This window comes from Synchiropus splendidus, chromosome 5, assembly GCF_027744825.2.
Source record: "Synchiropus splendidus isolate RoL2022-P1 chromosome 5, RoL_Sspl_1.0, whole genome shotgun sequence".
NCBI lineage: Eukaryota > Metazoa > Chordata > Actinopteri > Syngnathiformes > Callionymidae > Synchiropus > Synchiropus splendidus.
In genome coordinates this window covers 15,384,358-15,401,259 of record NC_071338.1, presented here as the reverse complement: position 1 = coordinate 15,401,259, position 16,902 = coordinate 15,384,358, and the positions used below count along the sequence as shown (strand labels likewise).

General features: G+C 41.7%; 3 protein-coding genes and 2 non-coding genes across 8 annotated transcripts; 4 read left to right on the top strand and 1 right to left on the bottom strand.

Annotated features, from left to right (window-relative positions):
* The first annotated feature begins 1,868 nt into the window (after window positions 1-1,868).
* Window positions 1,869-3,943, top strand: rpl12 (ribosomal protein L12). Of its 2 annotated transcripts, none has more exons than XM_053865063.1 (6): window positions 1,869-2,017; window positions 2,818-2,891; window positions 3,104-3,202; window positions 3,278-3,359; window positions 3,420-3,506; window positions 3,798-3,943. In XM_053865063.1, the coding sequence occupies exons 1-6, from the start codon at window positions 1,981-1,983 to the stop codon at window positions 3,914-3,916; spliced, it is 498 nt and encodes a 165-aa protein (XP_053721038.1). In that variant the 5' UTR covers window positions 1,869-1,980; the 3' UTR covers window positions 3,917-3,943. The 2 variants fall into 2 exon arrangements, with proteins under 2 accessions (XP_053721038.1, XP_053721039.1); XM_053865064.1 differs by having other exon boundaries at window positions 1,959-2,108.
* Window positions 2,931-3,057, top strand: LOC128759813 (small nucleolar RNA SNORA65). Its single transcript, XR_008414729.1, has one exon. It is a non-coding gene; the product is annotated as a small nucleolar RNA SNORA65 (small nucleolar RNA).
* Window positions 3,591-3,718, top strand: LOC128759814 (small nucleolar RNA SNORA65). The gene has a single exon (XR_008414730.1). It is a non-coding gene; the product is annotated as a small nucleolar RNA SNORA65 (small nucleolar RNA).
* A 340-nt stretch (window positions 3,944-4,283) lies between the features above and the next one.
* Window positions 4,284-6,546, bottom strand: pole3 (polymerase (DNA directed), epsilon 3 (p17 subunit)). Its single transcript, XM_053865065.1, has 4 exons — window positions 5,889-6,546; window positions 5,633-5,718; window positions 5,408-5,526; window positions 4,284-5,280 (listed from the first exon to the last, which is right to left on the bottom strand). The coding sequence occupies exons 1-4, from the start codon at window positions 5,952-5,954 to the stop codon at window positions 5,105-5,107; spliced, it is 447 nt and encodes a 148-aa protein (XP_053721040.1). The 5' UTR covers window positions 5,955-6,546; the 3' UTR covers window positions 4,284-5,104.
* A 2,646-nt stretch (window positions 6,547-9,192) lies between these two features.
* Window positions 9,193-14,827, top strand: kmt5b (lysine methyltransferase 5B). 3 transcript variants are annotated; one of them, XM_053865036.1, is made up of 10 exons: window positions 9,193-9,288; window positions 10,837-11,091; window positions 11,181-11,328; window positions 11,448-11,613; window positions 11,702-11,811; window positions 11,905-12,071; window positions 12,155-12,174; window positions 12,255-12,391; window positions 12,526-12,722; window positions 12,796-14,827. In XM_053865036.1, exons 2-10 carry the CDS (start codon window positions 10,923-10,925, stop codon window positions 14,256-14,258), a joined length of 2,577 nt encoding a protein of 858 aa, XP_053721011.1. In that variant the 5' UTR covers window positions 9,193-9,288; window positions 10,837-10,922; the 3' UTR covers window positions 14,259-14,827. The 3 variants fall into 3 exon arrangements, with proteins under 3 accessions (XP_053721011.1, XP_053721010.1, XP_053721012.1); XM_053865035.1 differs by lacking the exon at window positions 9,193-9,288 and adding an exon at window positions 9,383-9,545; XM_053865037.1 differs by lacking the exon at window positions 9,193-9,288 and adding an exon at window positions 9,677-9,823.
* Window positions 14,828-16,902: the final 2,075 nt, after the last annotated feature.

Here is a 16,902-nt window from a genome sequence, read left to right as displayed (position 1 = left end):
CAGGCAGACCTATTAAGCAGGTTGCCTCCAAGTCCATACTAATGCACATCTGTGCGCACACACTTGTCATGCTCATCTGACTTCAGCCTGGGTTGTATTGGGCACGTGATGAGGCACAGATAGACATCGAGGGCATCGACATGCTTCTCACAAACTCGCTGGAGACTAAAGACGTATCCACTGATCAATCTCTAATTACTGATGAACAGATTGGAACCATTTACGGACAGAAACGTTGAAGCAGAAGAGATTGTTAACCCAACCAAAGTAACCCATCAACGTTTGTCCTTGAAATATTCATTCACACATCTCCGAAGTGGCAGAAGGGTGAAATGAAAGATATTCAAACTACTCTGTGGCCTTGTTTTGTCAGGAATAAAAGTGAAATGCTCTTTAGACAGTAGAGATTGTAATGCATTCTGCCAAAGAACCAGCTGTGCCAAACCTGTGAACCTGTAACTGAGCAGCTCCTCTGGTGGCTCAGTGAAGACGTATAAAGACACACGTTTTCCCCCATGATGATTCAAGTAAATCCTCTTGCATCATTGTCCTAATACTCTAAAAGTCAATGGTTTATATTGCTGTGGAGACAGTGTTAGATCGAAGGAGACATGCGTTCAATTTGAGGAATTCTTCCTTGTCATCACCTCTTAAACCATCAAAACCCAAACCTTCAGGTCTACATCTGTTTCTATCGGTGTGTAGCATCTACAGAACACCAACATGCTGCACAGGCCTTCACATCACATTCTATTTTGTCTTGTAAAACACAATCATGTGAATAATGCTCTTATAATTGGGTTATAATTATTAAGGCTTAGAACTGTAATCTAGGATTATGCAGATGTGACATTTGGATCCACGTTTCTGACATGAGTCACAAAGCCTTCGATTCACAACTGAGTGTTGAGCACGGAGCAAACTACTGTCTGATTTTTATGCCGCATATTAAACAACAGGCATTGGCGATTGTTGCTGCTCACCCACTTACTCCCTCTTGTGTTTTGTTACTATTCCTGTAGCGCTGAGTCAAAAAGTCCTCCAGGATTTTAATAGAAACGTGTTATTTGGCCTCTCTTATCAAACAAAATGTTTTGCGGTGCTTCAAATAGAACTGTCATGATATACTGTGAGGAACCCGATCAAAATGGCATCGTCCGAGAACCACCAATCATTCAGATCACATTCAATATATATATATATATATAAAGACACCCGGTTTCCCCCATGATGATTCAAGTAAATCCTCTTGCATCACTGTCCTAATACTCTAAAAGTCAATGGTTCATATTGCTGTGGTTTATATATATATATATATATATATATATATATATATATATATATATATATATATATATATATATATATATATATATATATATATATATATATACATATATATATATATATATATATATATATATGATCTGAATAGCATTCTTATTCTAGTCTATGGGTGTCTTATAGTAATTAAAAACTGCGAAAAAGAAATTAAGGAAACACACACACACGCACACACACACACACACATATATATATGACCTTAAGTTGTGTTAAACAGTTGACGTGGGATTATTTAGGTATAAGCCAAAGAAGCAGGAGACGTTTTTGGGGAACCCCAAAAAATGAAATCAATTAATGGACCTGTTTGAATCAGTTGTTTGAATCAACTTTTATATGAATTTAACTGGATATGAGATAGCAAAGTGCGCCTTAAATGTCCCTAACAAACAACGATTATGCTGTCATGCATTCTTTCCCGAATTTAGATGAGCAGTCTGTTGAGCAGCAATACACCACCAGATATCGCGAGATTTGAAGCCTCGCGATACTTATATTGATATAAATACAGGCTCCGGCCATGTCTCTTCCTTTCTTTCTCCCGTTAGCGGTGGAGGTGCAACAGTAATCGGTTTTCCCGACACCGGGTTCATCCGACACCCTCACCAATCAAGCTGAACTGAGCTCCACGGCAGCATCATGCCTCCTAAATTCGACCCCAACGAGATTAAAGTTGGTATGTTTTCACTGTCACCTGGGTAGTTAAGCAGAAGCTGCTTCAAGATGGAGTCGCTCTGCTTCGGCCTATGAAGGGCTCTGAGCAAACGGTAAAAATATTAGACACGGGACGCGGAAGATTTGTCGGTCTCTGTATTGCCATGGGTTGTTGGTTTTATTTTTATTATTTTTTAATACTACTTTAGGTACACGCTCGGTCTGGTTCGATGTCTTGTGACTTAAGCACGCTCCACGTGGGCTAAGCTAACTGGCTAATTCAGCGACACAAGTTGGCATGTGCGATTCTTGAGAGAATTTTCACTATTAATCAGTAACGATGGGGTAAATTCTGTCTTCAGTGCTAAGTTTTCGTACGTCTGCACTCATTAATCCCCGTCGATTCGTGTGCATTTTTTCGGAGGGTTGTCAAACGATGGAGCGGTGTGGAATGCAGTGATCATGTCAGACAGCCAATGCTTGGGATGCTGGGATTCATTAATGGGAAATGGTCTCATTCAGTACCAACCTAAATTGATATTCAAACGATCAATTCTGTATATTGATATCAGAGCCCGGAATGAAATGTTCCACTCAGTATGCACTGCCCACCGATGTAGCATGTGATTTGAGAGAAATGCTTGTTTTGGTTGAGTAGCTCTAGACTGGAAAGTGGCCAGATTGTTGCTGCTCTATAAAATGTAATTATAACTTAAATCAATGCTAAAATGTAGTTTAAGTACTTTGAACAGCGCTCTTACAGGTGCAATGCAAAATTATAGAAGCCATTTTTGACAGTGCTCAATCTTGTGTTGTGTGCAGTGTACATGAGGTGCACAGGAGGAGAAGTTGGTGCCACCTCAGCCCTGGCCCCCAAGATTGGACCTCTGGGTTTGGTAAGTGTTCCAGGTTTTCCGCTAGTCATTCACCAGCCTCCCGCCACTATGCCAGTCTGTCTGAGTGACTAAGTATAATCCAGTGGAGGCTCAGAGTGACCCAGCTTTAGGAAACAGGGTTGCTCCAACACATGGACAACCTTGTGCCGTAAAGACTGGAACAAACGATTGTTTTCTGTTCAGAAATCTGACCTCCCTTTTTGTCTGTCTAGTCTCCCAAGAAAGTTGGTGATGACATTGCCAAGGCCACTGGTGATTGGAAGGGTCTGAGGATCACAGTCAAGCTGACCATCCAAAACAGACAGGCAACAGTAAGTGTCAACTGTTTCCTGCATAGTGTGGGGTGTCTGTTGGCCTTGGAAGATTAAAATTGCATGTTTACATAGATCGAGGTTGTTCCTTCTGCGTCGGCTCTGATCATCAAGGCTCTAAAGGAGCCACCACGTGACAGGAAGAAGGTCAAGAACGGTATGTCATATAGTAAATGTGCAGTTTGAAGACGAGTTGACTGGAAACATCTACTTGCAGTGAAACACAATGGAAGTGTGACCTTCGATGAGATTGTGAACATTGCTCGCACTATGAGGCCCCGCTCTATTGCTAGAGAACTCTCCGGTAAGACAAAACCTAAATATGGCTTTTAAAAAAATATATATTGCTAGATATCCTTCCGATTAAGTCTGTGGCTCTTTGAAGCCTCCCGCCACTATGCCGGTCTGTCTTGGTGACCAGAGTGTAATCCAGTGGAGGCTCAGAATAACCCGGCTTTAGGAAACAGGGCTGCTCAGACCCGTGGGCAACTCTGTGCCGTAAAGTCTGGAACACAATTTGATTAAATGGCAGCATAACCCATCAGTTTCATTTCCTAACACCACAATTGAGGACGGACGACCTTTGTCTCAACAGGAACCATCAAGGAAATCCTGGGTACCGCTCAGTCCGTCGGCTGCACAATCGATGGCCGTCACCCACACGATGTCATCGATGACATCAACAGTGGCAAAGTGGAGTGCCCATCTGACTAAATGATTACAATAAAAGGAGGAAATGTCTCAAGTTCTGTTTTATTTTGGTTTTAGCATTGTCAAATCACATGGTGGCATTAGCACTTGTGACAGAACGAGAGGCTTCTGGATCTTTTTTCTTCTGTTTGAGAGTTGTGGCCATAGGAGCGTCTAACAAGGTGCCTTATTTGTAGGGCAGAGCTGCAGCTTCATGTCATGTTCAGGATCATGTAGACATGCACACATTTTATTCAATTAAATGTAACCAATATTGGGCCTCAAAGGGGACAACACCAGAGCAAACTTTGATGGCACCGGTCAGGAATTGCTTGGAGTCTGCAATGGAGGCGCACACGTCAGTGACAGATTAAAGAATGTGAGACAGTTTAATCAAAAATATTTATTGACAAATGTGCCATATAAAACTACAAAAGTATAAACAAACACCTCCCAATGCATTTACCCAGTAAGTTATTTTTGGAAGTCCTGTGAAGTGACCCCTACCTCCAAGAAGAATCCAATGTTTAAACAACCAGTTATGCAAAATACGGCTGGGATTATATGGATGTATCACTTTACGCACCATGTCCAGGACATTAATGTTAAAAGGCCCCTTATTTCTCCGATACAAACAGCCAACACCTCGGCAGTGGTGTGGACATTTCATTTATGATTGAAGTCAATGGCCATTTGAATACCATTTTTCTCCAAAACAAAATCTCCCTTTGTGAGAGGTACAAACCTTTGACACAAATCTGAACGGCTATGACAGGTAAAAATCTCTGGAAGCAGTTACAATTGCGTTTACATCTTTGATAATTTAGAGGGTCAGTTGGAAGTGCAATACATGAAAAACACATTGGGAGCTGTTTTTAAAGTCCATAGTGGGCTTTGAACACTGTCTTTGCACAAAGGAAACTATATCAAAAACACGTTTTGCTTTAAAGGAACCCATCAGCATATTTATTAAATATTTAGCAGGTCTGAGTTACTGACCACACTACCACACCAAAAAGGAATAGTCACCTTGATCTACAAAACACAGTGACACAATAAAAAAAAACTCCTAGTACAAAATTGTGTCTCAGGTTTTGAGGTGGTAAAAAGCAAAGCCACACTTCATTTGAATAGTTTGCTGCATTCCAGATGCAATGTCTACATGATGTCCAGACAGTGTGGGCACCACAAAGCACTCAAGACTGGGTGTTCTCAGTTCTCCACCTCCTCTTCCTCCCCCTCATTCTCTGCTTCAACCTCTTCATCCATGCGCTCTTCCTCATCTTCTTCGTCTCTTGTCTTATCGTTCTCCGAATCTGTCTTCTTCTCTTTGTCTTTACGTTTCTGTTCGGATACTTCCTTTTTACCCTTTTGGCCTTTCTTATAAACTGCAAACCGACAGAATAACAAGGTTAGATGCTGTCGATTATTCAACAGTAGGCTGTGTTTTCAGTCGCTCTCTTCAGTTTGACCAAATATACATTTTTATCTCCAGACATGTTCAGTTGTACGAACCTTCTAGTGCTTCTCTGAGTGGCTCCAGGAATCGTTCAAATTCCATTTCCTCCATCGCTGCCATGACGTCACCGGCGTTCAGCGTTTTTCTCTTTGCTTTCATGGCAAAGTTGTTGGCACTACATTTCAAAAGAATAAGCAACAAGCCTGGAGTTGAATTGTCAAGCCAAGACATTGGCATGTGAAGAAAGCCTTCCATCCTTCAAATGCATGCGGCGTTCTTACCATGATGTCGCGTACAGGACAAACACACTGGCAGCTTGGGAAATGGCTCTCCTGGCTTCTTTTGATACGTTCACCCCATCCGGGAGCTGATGGAGACAGTTATTTGGACCACGTCGACGGAAACATTCAAACACCCAGCAGCCAGAATTAAAGCATGTTTGGGTTGATAAGTTGATAACGCTTCCAAATAATCGTTTTTAAACGTCTCGCGCACTTTTTCCAACACGTAAAACACGTACTGACTGCTAGTACTCACCGCTTCTTTAATGATACGAGTGATGACCGCGTTGGGAAGATTCAGGTCCTCTGGCCTTTCTGCCATTTCCTCCAATACTTGAGCCGCCGAGGATCCGCTCTCTCAGGCACCAACCTCGGGGACGAGAAGTGAGACGAGCCGCAGCGCTTATAAGCGCTAACATGAACGGCTTAACTGTTGGAAGTAAGCTCGCGCAGTTGACGGTGAAAAGGGACGTGAATCGGTTGTTTTAGTCGTTGCTATTTAGTGGGTGAAGTTGACCGCTTGGCTAACAGAGTTAGCTGTCACGCGGCGTGGGGTTTTTGTTTTGAGACGTTTCCCGCGAACCTCCCACGTCCACTCTCAACTTCGACCTCTGACGTAGACGCGACGCATTTGTATCTACGTAAGCACCCTGTTTAAACGAATACACACGGTTATTTTCCTTTAATGTAGAAATCCGATCCTGCTTCGTTTTATCGTTAGCTGCTTACTAGATAACAGCAATACCAGAGTTTAGAGAAATATCTTCGTACCTAAACTTCAGAATTCAATTGAATGTTATATAAAATTAAGCCTGTTCCCTTTAAAGCACTTGGTGTTTCATTAATAAAAACATTTCAACACCATGATTTGTATGTATGTCACCTCACAGGCAGCCTAGGGTTGTTACTAACCTCCAGCACACACACGTTAATGCCTTTCTTGCACACCCACACAAAGCTCTTATCAAAGTAAAAGCTTTATCTACGACCTTTATTACAGTTAGTAGTGAATCCAGTGAATTCAGTTACAAGGAAATGTATTGGTCAGAATCCTGGTTAGCCAAAAGACAAACATGGCAACAATGAAGTGCTGGTTATCACACCAAATATATCTAACCTGCTTTAATGAAACCAGGGACACAATAGTGCAACCATTTTTTTTCTGAGATTTTGGTCTTGACTTTGAACTCGGTGGTTTGAGGCACTGACTGCACAAAGAAAGGCGTTCAATCTGCCCGATGGTTTGTAAAACTAGATGGAGGAGTCACATTTCTCCTTTTGCATACAAGTCAACAATATTCATCTCGCACCACACTGACTGCGTTCTTTTTGTTCAGCCTGTTGGTTTGCTGTGTAAATGCCTCTCCTGCAGTAGGCGTCTCCAAATAACTGCGTGGGAGACTATAGACTGAAAGATTTTTTTAATTCTGTGGTCATTTTAAATGCCCATAACTCTTGTGGGAACACATTTCTTCCCACACCATCAAGGCAATCTCTCTGCACAGCTCCAGTGTACTCCACCTTGTTTTCATCACAGTGCAACGCATGACCAGATTCCTCTTAAAACTCATAAAGCTGAAGACCAGCGTTACACTGTTAAAAGACATGTAACACAGTGAAGAGAAGCTTCTAGAGAGATGGTACCCAGTAGGGCGCATCTCAAACTGGAGAGCCTTCATTCAAACAAACATCCCGGGAATGAGTACAACCTATTGTGTCCATGCAATGTAACAGCTCAACCTAAGCCTTTTAGTGCAAATGATTCTCAGAGTGCAAAGTGAGATTCAGAAAAATATCAGAATGGATTCACTTATTCTTAATCATAATTAAGAATAGTTATTGGAACAAATTTTGGGTCCTTTTTCTAACCTTTTCTAAAATATTTATTTCATGATTTGGATGACATTGGAGGGATTTTCTGAGACAGTGATGGCTCCTGTTTTCAGCCTGCATGAAACCATTTCCACTTCTATAAAAATGTGTCTGCATATTTTCTGCTATAACTCCCATGCAGACAAAAATTTGTTTTAAAGCATACATTTACTATACAGATTTAAAGTCTAAACTATTTATAGTGTCCAACCTCAATCCACATTATTTTTTGTGTAAATGCATAATGCATAATAATTTTAAACTGCAGTTAAACTGTAAGGCAAAGATAACTATATCATCCGTTTGGATTACATCAAACATAAGTACAACAATGATTCTTTCATCATCAACTTGATCTGAGGGATCAAAAAGGAACAGAGAGAACAGTTCTTGTAATTTCTTCACCTTTTTCTGTACTTTCTTATCCTAGACTTTGGTGTCTCATCATGAAGTCCACTTTGATTTCCAGAGTCCTGTAAGTAAACTTAAGTGTAGATTGTTGGATAGTGACGTAAACGCTGATCACTTCAACATGTGAATTAATCAATCATTTTGACTGTGTTTTAATACTTCTGAAAGTTCTAAAGAAATTCTGTCAACCGGTTGTATTGTATGATATCATCCATCAACTGATGAGTGTTGAAATAGCATGGCGAACTTCCAACTCAGCTCGCACTTCGCTTTTTTTTCCACCAACAAGAATAGATGAGATTGGCATTTGTAATGTGAAAAGGCAGTTAGGTAGTTACCATGGCAGCGGGCTTATTCACTAATGGAGCAGTACTATGCAGCCCAACGTGGCTCGCTCTGGAGAAGAGACTGAGGCGATTTGTACGCCCACCAAGTTCAAGGACCCATAGCTGTTTCCGGGCCCGTCACCAGCACACTAAAGTTTATTTCACTTCCCAAATTATAATTTGCAGCTAAAACAGTAACTGCAGCTGCTTCTCCAACTCAAATACTGCTCTCACCAGAACTTTTTCAGTCAAGTAATAAAATAGGACAGACAACAGTACATCTAGCCAGCACAATTTATTCAGTATTCTTGCAGACTTGGCGGGTGCATGGTGAATTGTTATTTTTGTCCTGAAATTTCATTACTGTCTCAGTGTCCTTTATAGTGGAGATATTTGTTTTCAATATTTGCCGTTTTCATTCTACGCTCAACAACTGTTTAATTTATACAAATTGTTTCATTCACAGTCTCTTAGTTTATGGAGTTGAGGAGTTATGGAGCCTCTCAGTCAGACAGGGCATGAGGCAGGGGGCATCAGAAAGAAAGATCTCAATTTCAAAACCATTGAACCACCATAGAGAAAAAAAAAGCCTGGGCTATCGCATTTGAGTGTCCATATGCAGTAGTGTTCTCTGTGTCATTGCTTCGTCCGTGTAGGTTCTCACTTATCAAGGCCTTTGTTTTCAACTATTGAAGTAAAACAAATGAACAAACTGACCCTTAAGCCATCGCTTTTTCAGGTTGGACTGCTTGCTAAAGGGGAAGCATCTGTACCAATCAGAGGTGTCATAACACCCTCTTTATTTTGAGTTTATTATTGCAAAGAAGCAGACGCAAATGTAGTAAAAGTAGAATTAAAAACAGTAACACACTTGAAGGTGGACGCATTCTACGCTCCTGAAGTGGTTGTAGCCGCTGCTGGCTTCTGTCGGAAGAGGTTTGTTTTGAAGTACTACTTCTGTATACATCCGAGTAATACGTTCAGACGCACTGCCACGTCAAACTGAGACTGCAAAAGCCGATTTTAATATCAGGACTTCGCACCCTGGTATGTATCTCAGTGTACAAGAGCATCGATTCTGGGCTCGGCAGCTGAGAACGGTGGCCTTTTATTGGATCTACTTTCTTTCCGGCGGCTGTGCTGCGCCTATCTCTCCACTCTACCATGTTATGCCGCCATCTTGAATTTTAATGTGTAAATCCTTTTAAAAATGTGTTTCCCGAGATATTAACCGTGTCGTGACACATTTGGATGAGATTCGTGGAATGTAATTGCGTGTCGTGGGTGCTTGACTTCACCAACCAGTAAGTACAGCGTATGTTTTTATTTCCTCTTGCTTATGGACATTTAATGATAACCTATGCGTTTAAATTCTTTCAGCTTAATGTCGTGAAAATGCTAACTACATGAATAAATAACGTCCCTGGCGATCTGCGAGGCCCCAAATCAGTTGCGGATGGCGTAAAATGTTAGACAAGCCATGTAGTGGATCCACATTTTACTGAGACAATGTTTGTGGAATGACTTCCACGTTAGGCTTGCTAACGCGTTAGCAACCGCTAGCTGCACTGGTGGTCTGAAGGTATACTGTCGTTATTTTGCACCGTCGTAAGTGTGTAGCTCATGGTCCATAGGCATTATCAAATAAGTGTAAAATAACCAACCCATTCATTTATTTGGCATATAATACGAGCAGCTATTCAACAAAAAAATAACGACCGGAATGTGCTATTGACAATGGTAGTTAGCCTCAAGTTAGCTGGGGCTAATGCTCTGCAAAGTGAAATCCGCTCAGTTGACGGGGTCTTGTTTTTTTAATATGTATGACGCCTCATATGCACTCATATGTGTTCACGTATTCTCAAAGACAAAAGTGAAATTGTAACTTATCAAGGACCAACTCAACAATTAGTGCTTTTGCGTCTTATTCCTTTTAAATGCAGCGTTATGACGTCACATTCTTTATACTGCGATATGAATGTTGTATATATTTGTACAACTAATCTATTTAGAAGTACTTCCTGCTTCAAATGTATCTTTTTAGTGGGTGTTGCATTGTTTTTTTCGCTCACTCGGGAATCCCTGGCGCTGCCTTTGCTGGATGCTAACTTCGAAATATAACCGCATAGAAGGTGACATTTAATTGTATTGACGTTTGATCTTAGCAAGTTTGGCAAACGTGTTTAACATGTCTTGTGGCTGACCCAGTTTAGCCACGGCGTCGGATATAAGAGTGTTGTTTTTTTGAAAGTCGATCATTGTTTTTGCGCTGTCCAGGCGATGCTGTTGCACTTGACTCACGGACGTGCATTACTTGGATCTACCACTGAACGGCGCTACTGGTCCACCCTGTTGTGCTGCTCTCAGAACCAACTGTTGTTCTTGAAACTTAATTAATTAATGTGGTTCGTCTGGTGCGCAGCCAGTTTGTCTTATTGGACGTTTATTTGTCTTGATCCTCTCTTGCATTCTGTTTGAATTTTAAGGCAGGTTGTATTCTGGGAATGATTTTATAAGCAAAGGCAAATGCACCAAATGTTTACAATTGACTTGTTTTACTGGATTTGTTTCTCATTAAGCTCTTTTTTTGTATAGATTCAAGTTCCCAGTCTTAATCTTACCCACTCGAGCGTTTCCTCATCTCGAAGACTAAATGCAACTGGACCAAGGGGCTTGTGGGCATGAAGTGGCTGGGCGAATCCAAGAACATGGTGTTAAATGGAAGACGACACGGAAGCAAGTTAAGCAACGATCCTCCTGTAAAACAGAGTCAGACTCGTTCTCAGCAGTCGCAGCGCACTTCCCTACGCCACAACAAAACACTTCCCAGAAATCGAAGATGTAGCCGCAGTAAGTGATGGATGCTTAACATTAAGAATTGTCTAATTCATTGACTCAGGATTGTAATTGGATATCTTCCCCCTCTTTCTGTTGTGCAGGGTTCAGTGCAGCCAACCTGGAGGCAGAGAGGCGCTATGTGCCATCTTCAGGGATGACTGCCAAAGAGTTGTGTGAGAATGACGATTTGACGACCAGCCTTATCCTCGACCCGTATTTGGGCTTTCAAACTCACAAAATGAACACAAGGTCTGTCTTTTGATTATACATTATCCTAAATGTGCACTTGTTAACAGTTACAAACTTTTTTTTTCTGATGTCTGAATGACATTTTAATTTATTTAATGTAAATACCTTTGTCTCGGCAGATTCCGTCCCATCAAAGGGAGACAAGAGGAGTTGAAGGATATTATTGAAAGCTTCAAGAAGCATGATAACTTGGAAAAAGCTTTCAGAGCTTTAACAACGGGGGACTGGTCTCGAAATCTGTTTGTGCACAAAACAAAAGCTCAAGAAAAGCTCTTCAAGCAACATGTAACTATTTATTTTCTTATTTGCATCGCATTTGTCTTTGTTATGTTAAATGCCCTAAAATCACTTGCTGTGTTTGTGCTTGGCGCAGGTGTTTGTGTATCTGCGGATGTTTGCCACCGACAGTGGGTTTGAGATCCTTCCCTGCAACCGCTATTCATCTGAGCAAAATGGAGCCAAAATTGTGGCAACAAAGGAATGGTAAGGATCTGTTGTCTTGTCTGCATTTAAGTGCTTTCAAATGAAGATGAATGCACTAATTAAATCTTGAAATTGTATATTTTTTCTTTACAGGAAAAGGAATGACAAAATTGAATACTTGGTCGGATGCATTGCTGAGCTTTCAGAGCATGAGGAAAACATGTTGCTTCGCCATGGAGAGAATGACTTCAGCGTCATGTATTCAACTAGAAAAAACTGTGCACAGCTCTGGCTGGGTCCGGCTGCTTTTATCAATCATGGTATTCAAATTTATCCTGTTTTGTGTCCGAGGTTAGGCTGTTTTTGCTTAAAATTTATAATTGTTTTTGCTTTTTCTTCGCAGATTGTCGTCCAAACTGCAAGGTAATTAGCTTCTAGTAAACATTTTATAAATTAACACACATTCAAAGAGGTTCAGATGATTCACTCTGATTTCCCTTCAGTTTGTATCGACAGGACGGGACACTGCATGTGTGAAGGTTTTAAGGGATATTGAACCCGGAGAGGAAATATCCTGTTATTATGGGGATGGCTTTTTTGGGGAAAACAATGAATTTTGTGAGTGCTACACGTGTGAACGGTAGGTAAACTCAAGCTTCATTTGAACACTTCATTGCCACTGTTTTTAGTGTTGCATTAGTTAATGAAATGGAAAATATGATTTTCAAAAATATATAAATAAGTCTTTTAATCAATCAACTTGTTTTCCTGCAGACGTGGCACAGGTGCTTTCAAATCCAAAGCTGGTCTCCCCATGGAGGTGCCCGTGATAAACAGCAAGTATGGGTTGCGGGAAACCGACAAACGCCTGAATAGGCTGAAGAAGTTGGAGGGAAACAGAAGCTCAGACAGTCACTCAGTCGGTTCCCACACTGATGTTGACTGTCAGGACATGCCAAAAACGCATCGATGTAAGCATCGCCTACCAATTTAATTTGGAATGTTTCCTTACTCTAAATTAAGTTGTGTCATTGTCTGTTTCAGCCTCCAGAAAAAGCACTTCATCATCGCCTCCGTCTAGCTTGAAATATAAAAACCGGACTCAAACGAGAGCTCATTCTACCTCATGTTCAAAACAAGGTCGTGTAAATAATAGCAGGGTACCAAAGAGACTTAAATCTCAAACTAGACCTTCGCATAGTAAGGTCCAGTTGCGGAGCCAGCGCAGAGGTGCAGTGTCCAAGGTGTTGGCCAAAGCCGAGACTTGCCAGACGGGTCTCAGAGACACAAAAGTTTCACAGTGTAAAGGTGCGATCAAGAAGGAAAATGAGGGACAGCATCTGGTGCAACAGACACTTCAGCGAGGTTGTCTGACCCGACATGCTGCCAAGGAAAACGGCACTCTAGCAGTCATGCAAAACAGTGAGGGTGGCCAGTCTTCGTACAGGACTCGCAGGTCTGCAAGGACTGTTGTGAAATCACAAGACAACGGAACCGCAGTGAAGTTGCAACCCACCGCCATGCGTGGCTTGAGTCCTGTTCCCGGTGGCGTGGTCATTAAAACTGAGCCAGCAGACATGGAGGAGTACCTACACCACGGTTTAGGATTCGAGCAGTCGTCCTTCGACCCTCATTATACCCGAAGAGGTTCTTGCACCAGACAGAAACGGCCCACACGACTCAGGAATGAGCGGACAATAAAGTGTGAGGACTCTTATGGTGAGCCATTGAGGCCAGTGGCAGTTGGCCATCCAGCGAACTACTCAGACTGTGGAAATATGTTTTTGAGCTTCTCTGATCGACATCGGGACTACAAAAGACTAGCTAATGGCAGGAAATCCCTGAGACGGGAGAAAAGTAAGGGCAGTTATAGGTCGCAGGACAAGGGCAAGAAGAAGCGCCAGATAACACGATATGATGCTCAGTTAATCCTGGAAAACAGCACAGGCGTGCCCAAGCTAACTCTCCGCCGGCGGAGAGACAGCAGCAGTAGCAAGACCAGTGATCGAAAAGATGTCATCGGTTCCTCCAGCCTTTCTACATCGACGGTCAATTCAGCCTCTTCCAGCAAAATCAGCATTAAGTTCAGCAAAGACCACGACAAGGACAAAGGGAGCTCGTACATTGCCAAGCTGAACAATGGTTTTGCTCCTGTGGTCCACAGCAACTCCACCAAGCTTAAGATTCAGCTGAAAAGAGAGGAGGACGTACGGAGAATATCCCAGTCAAAGGCTGACCATATGTCTTTTAACAATGGCGACATGGGTCAAACTCTGGAGACCAGGAACGGTGGACATCGAGCACAAAAGGTCTTGGGTGATCCTACATCAGAGGAGGACAACTGTGAGGAAGGGGAGGACGATGACTACTTTGACAATGAGTTTGAAGACGACTTCATCCCACTTCCTCCGGCGAAGCGCCTCCGGCTCATTGTGGGCAAGGACTCGATAGACATTGATATCTCCTCCAGGAGGAGAGAAGATCAGTCGCTGAGGCTCAATGCATAAGCTGTGGAGTTCATTACTCCTTTGTCTTGTAGATAAAGATGATTCATAAATCAACTGTTGTGTTGATGTAAAATAGTAATTTAAAAACAAGCTCATGTTTAAAGTCTGCACATTACTAGAAGGGGCTGTTTACTTAAACCAAATCTCTTTTTCACTTCAGTATTTGGTGCAACATGACGAAACCCAACACTTCATTGCATATTGCTCTTTAAGCATTTGATGTTCAACTTATTATGCTCATGTTTTAGAATGTTTTGGGCAGACTTGGAAAACGGGTTTGATTTAAGCTAAGCAGCTCATTTAAGTGAATGCACTTGATATTTTCACAATGGAACATGATTTTGTAGAAAGTGTACAGTACAGTAACTATCTCCTGTCTTATAGGCAGTTTTTTTTTTTAATTACTTTTTGTCTCATTCTTCATATTTGTGTAAACATCTACCCCGTTGCTCCACAGCAACTCAGTTGGTCCAGGGGTCTTACAATCAAACTCACCTCAGTTGGCTTCGAGTGCCATGTTTTCTTTCTTTCTGTGGAGTCCATTCCAAATTAAAGGAGATTTCACCCTGCAGTTGTCACTTAATCACATTACCAATATGACCATTTTTGGAGTTTTGGTTTAAGATGTATATTTTTGCATGAATGTTTTTTTTGTGTATAAATGAGCCTCAGAGGAATCCCCTGATATTTTTTAGTTGCATACAGCCAGCCCCTTCCAACCCATGAAATCACAGACGCTTTTGCATAATGCTGATGTGGCAGAATGGCTTTTATAAGCCAATTATCAAAGTAAATGTCATAGAACTAATAGAGCAAGGACAAATTTGCATTGTCTGACACAGTCATCAATTTGTCTTGTCCGTGGTGCTAGTAGATTTCACTGAACGTTTCAATGTAGCTACTTTTTTGCAGCATTAACAAACCGGTCTGGATTGTACATACACCTACACCGCCATACTTGCAACCGAAACCATTTGTGTAGCATGTTCTTTTCACAAAACTATGATTTAGTCCGACAGCATTAGGTGCCTTAAAACAAACTTTTTTTTTTTGACACATCTAGACCAAATGGTGACGTCACAAATCTTTATGCAAGAAATCTTGCCCATTTCAATTCATGCCCCCTTCCTTACGTCTCACTGTCCATCTTTCTGTATATTCTGTATATTCGTTCTGTGGTGGAAGGGATCAACTGAGATGAATGTTAAGCCTCTTCTTGTGTTCATCACTTCATATCACCAGCAATTAACGGCTGCCCTGGACCCCGGCGCCGTCTGCCCCTCCTTGTCGCTGGACGTTTTTATCTTACACTGTAAACTGTCCGTGTGTGGTCTTTGTTTGATTGACAGCTGTCTAGATTTCCAATCACTTCTAAAAAAAAAAGACAAATGTGACAAGGTTGCAAATATTTTCGCGTGGGTAGTGGGAAGCTTGTAAAGAGAAGTGGACAGTGTATATATTGTCCGATATGTAAATCTTGTGTACACATCTTGTATGTATTTAACAGTTTGGAATACTTGAAAAAATATATAAAGTTTCTTTGTGACGATTGCTTCCTGGAGACTAATTTGATCAAGCGGCACTGATGGCATCAGTGAGCGGAACGTGTCTGAAGAGATTGGATCAGGTGGTTTTCCACTCCACTAAATGTTTGTCTTAGCGAGCCAGATGTGAAGTTCACTCTTGACAGTTCATTTAAGACAGATACATATGTTGACGAAGACTGGGTGTCATTGGAAAATGTCACTTTACATGACTGAAGGTGATAATCAGAAATGTGCTTGGTAGTGAAGGTCTATTCCTGCTTTTAGTTTATTGGAGGCTGAGCACTTTCAACCAATGGTTACTTCTCTTGCTTGTTGAGCAAGATGTTTGACATTTTACCCTGAATTTAAAGTGGAAAATGATCCACCATGTGGTTTGGTTGGCAGTAAGATGGTGTGATCTTCTATCGCAACCACTCAGGTTGGTGGTCTGGTGTATCACACCAAATGTAAACAGCACGCTCCCAACCAGCCCGACTTTCCTCTTCAAGTCGATTCACTTCCCATCATTTTGCACTTTATAGTAGTCTGTGTGTCACCCTCCGATTCACCCACCGCTCTCTTCTGTACCTCACCGTAATAGCCAGCGCCTTCACTCTTCTCAAACAGCACTTCCTTACAGTATCATGCTGTTGTAACGTCCTGTGTGAAGGTCTGTATCTGCATTTTTCCTATCATACCAAAGGATGACTAAATTGTGGGTGTGAGTCTGTCCTGGGTGCCTTCAGACCTAGGTACCTGGGATAGACTCCAACTGCATGGTAATGGAATACAGACTGAATGAATGAATACACTATTGAACATCAAAATGTTGTGGTCCATAAGTGCCTCATATATTTTGAAGAAAATACAATATATCCTCTGTTCACTGCTGAGAAATATGTGCAGGAACCATGCCACTGTGATTCAAGACAGCCTCAGAGAGAACAGGGTCAACGAGGTCACCAGCGCCAAACAGCTTTTTTTTTTTTTTTTTTTTTTAAATCCACACCATCGCAGTGTTTGTAAAATCGTGTGAAGCTTGGGGGTCAGCTGCTGCTTCACTCGCTGGCTTTGTTTGCTGCTCCTCTGCTGCGCTTGCACACAGTGACACACTTAAC

Excerpts from the sequence above, each read along its gene's own strand:
- pole3 (XM_053865065.1), bottom strand. The coding sequence starts at position 5,954 with ATGGCAGAAAGGCCAGAGGACCTGAATCTTCCCAACGCGGTCATCACT. Across the intron at positions 5,719-5,888 it reads CTCGTATCATTAAAGAAGCG|CTCCCGGATGGGGTGAACGT; the intron begins GTGAGTACTAGC and ends TGTCTCCATCAG. Across the intron at positions 5,527-5,632 it reads GTCCTGTACGCGACATCATG|TGCCAACAACTTTGCCATGA; the intron begins GTAAGAACGCCG and ends TTTGAAATGTAG.
- rpl12 (XM_053865063.1), top strand. The coding sequence starts at position 1,981 with ATGCCTCCTAAATTCGACCCCAACGAGATTAAAGTTG. Across the intron at positions 2,018-2,817 it reads CCCCAACGAGATTAAAGTTG|TGTACATGAGGTGCACAGGA; the intron begins GTATGTTTTCAC and ends TGTTGTGTGCAG. Across the intron at positions 3,203-3,277 it reads TCCAAAACAGACAGGCAACA|ATCGAGGTTGTTCCTTCTGC; the intron begins GTAAGTGTCAAC and ends ATGTTTACATAG.
- kmt5b (XM_053865036.1), top strand. The coding sequence starts at position 10,923 with ATGAAGTGGCTGGGCGAATCCAAGAACATGGTGTTAAATGGAAGACGA. Across the intron at positions 11,092-11,180 it reads AAATCGAAGATGTAGCCGCA|GGTTCAGTGCAGCCAACCTG; the intron begins GTAAGTGATGGA and ends TCTGTTGTGCAG. Across the intron at positions 12,175-12,254 it reads ATTGTCGTCCAAACTGCAAG|TTTGTATCGACAGGACGGGA; the intron begins GTAATTAGCTTC and ends ATTTCCCTTCAG.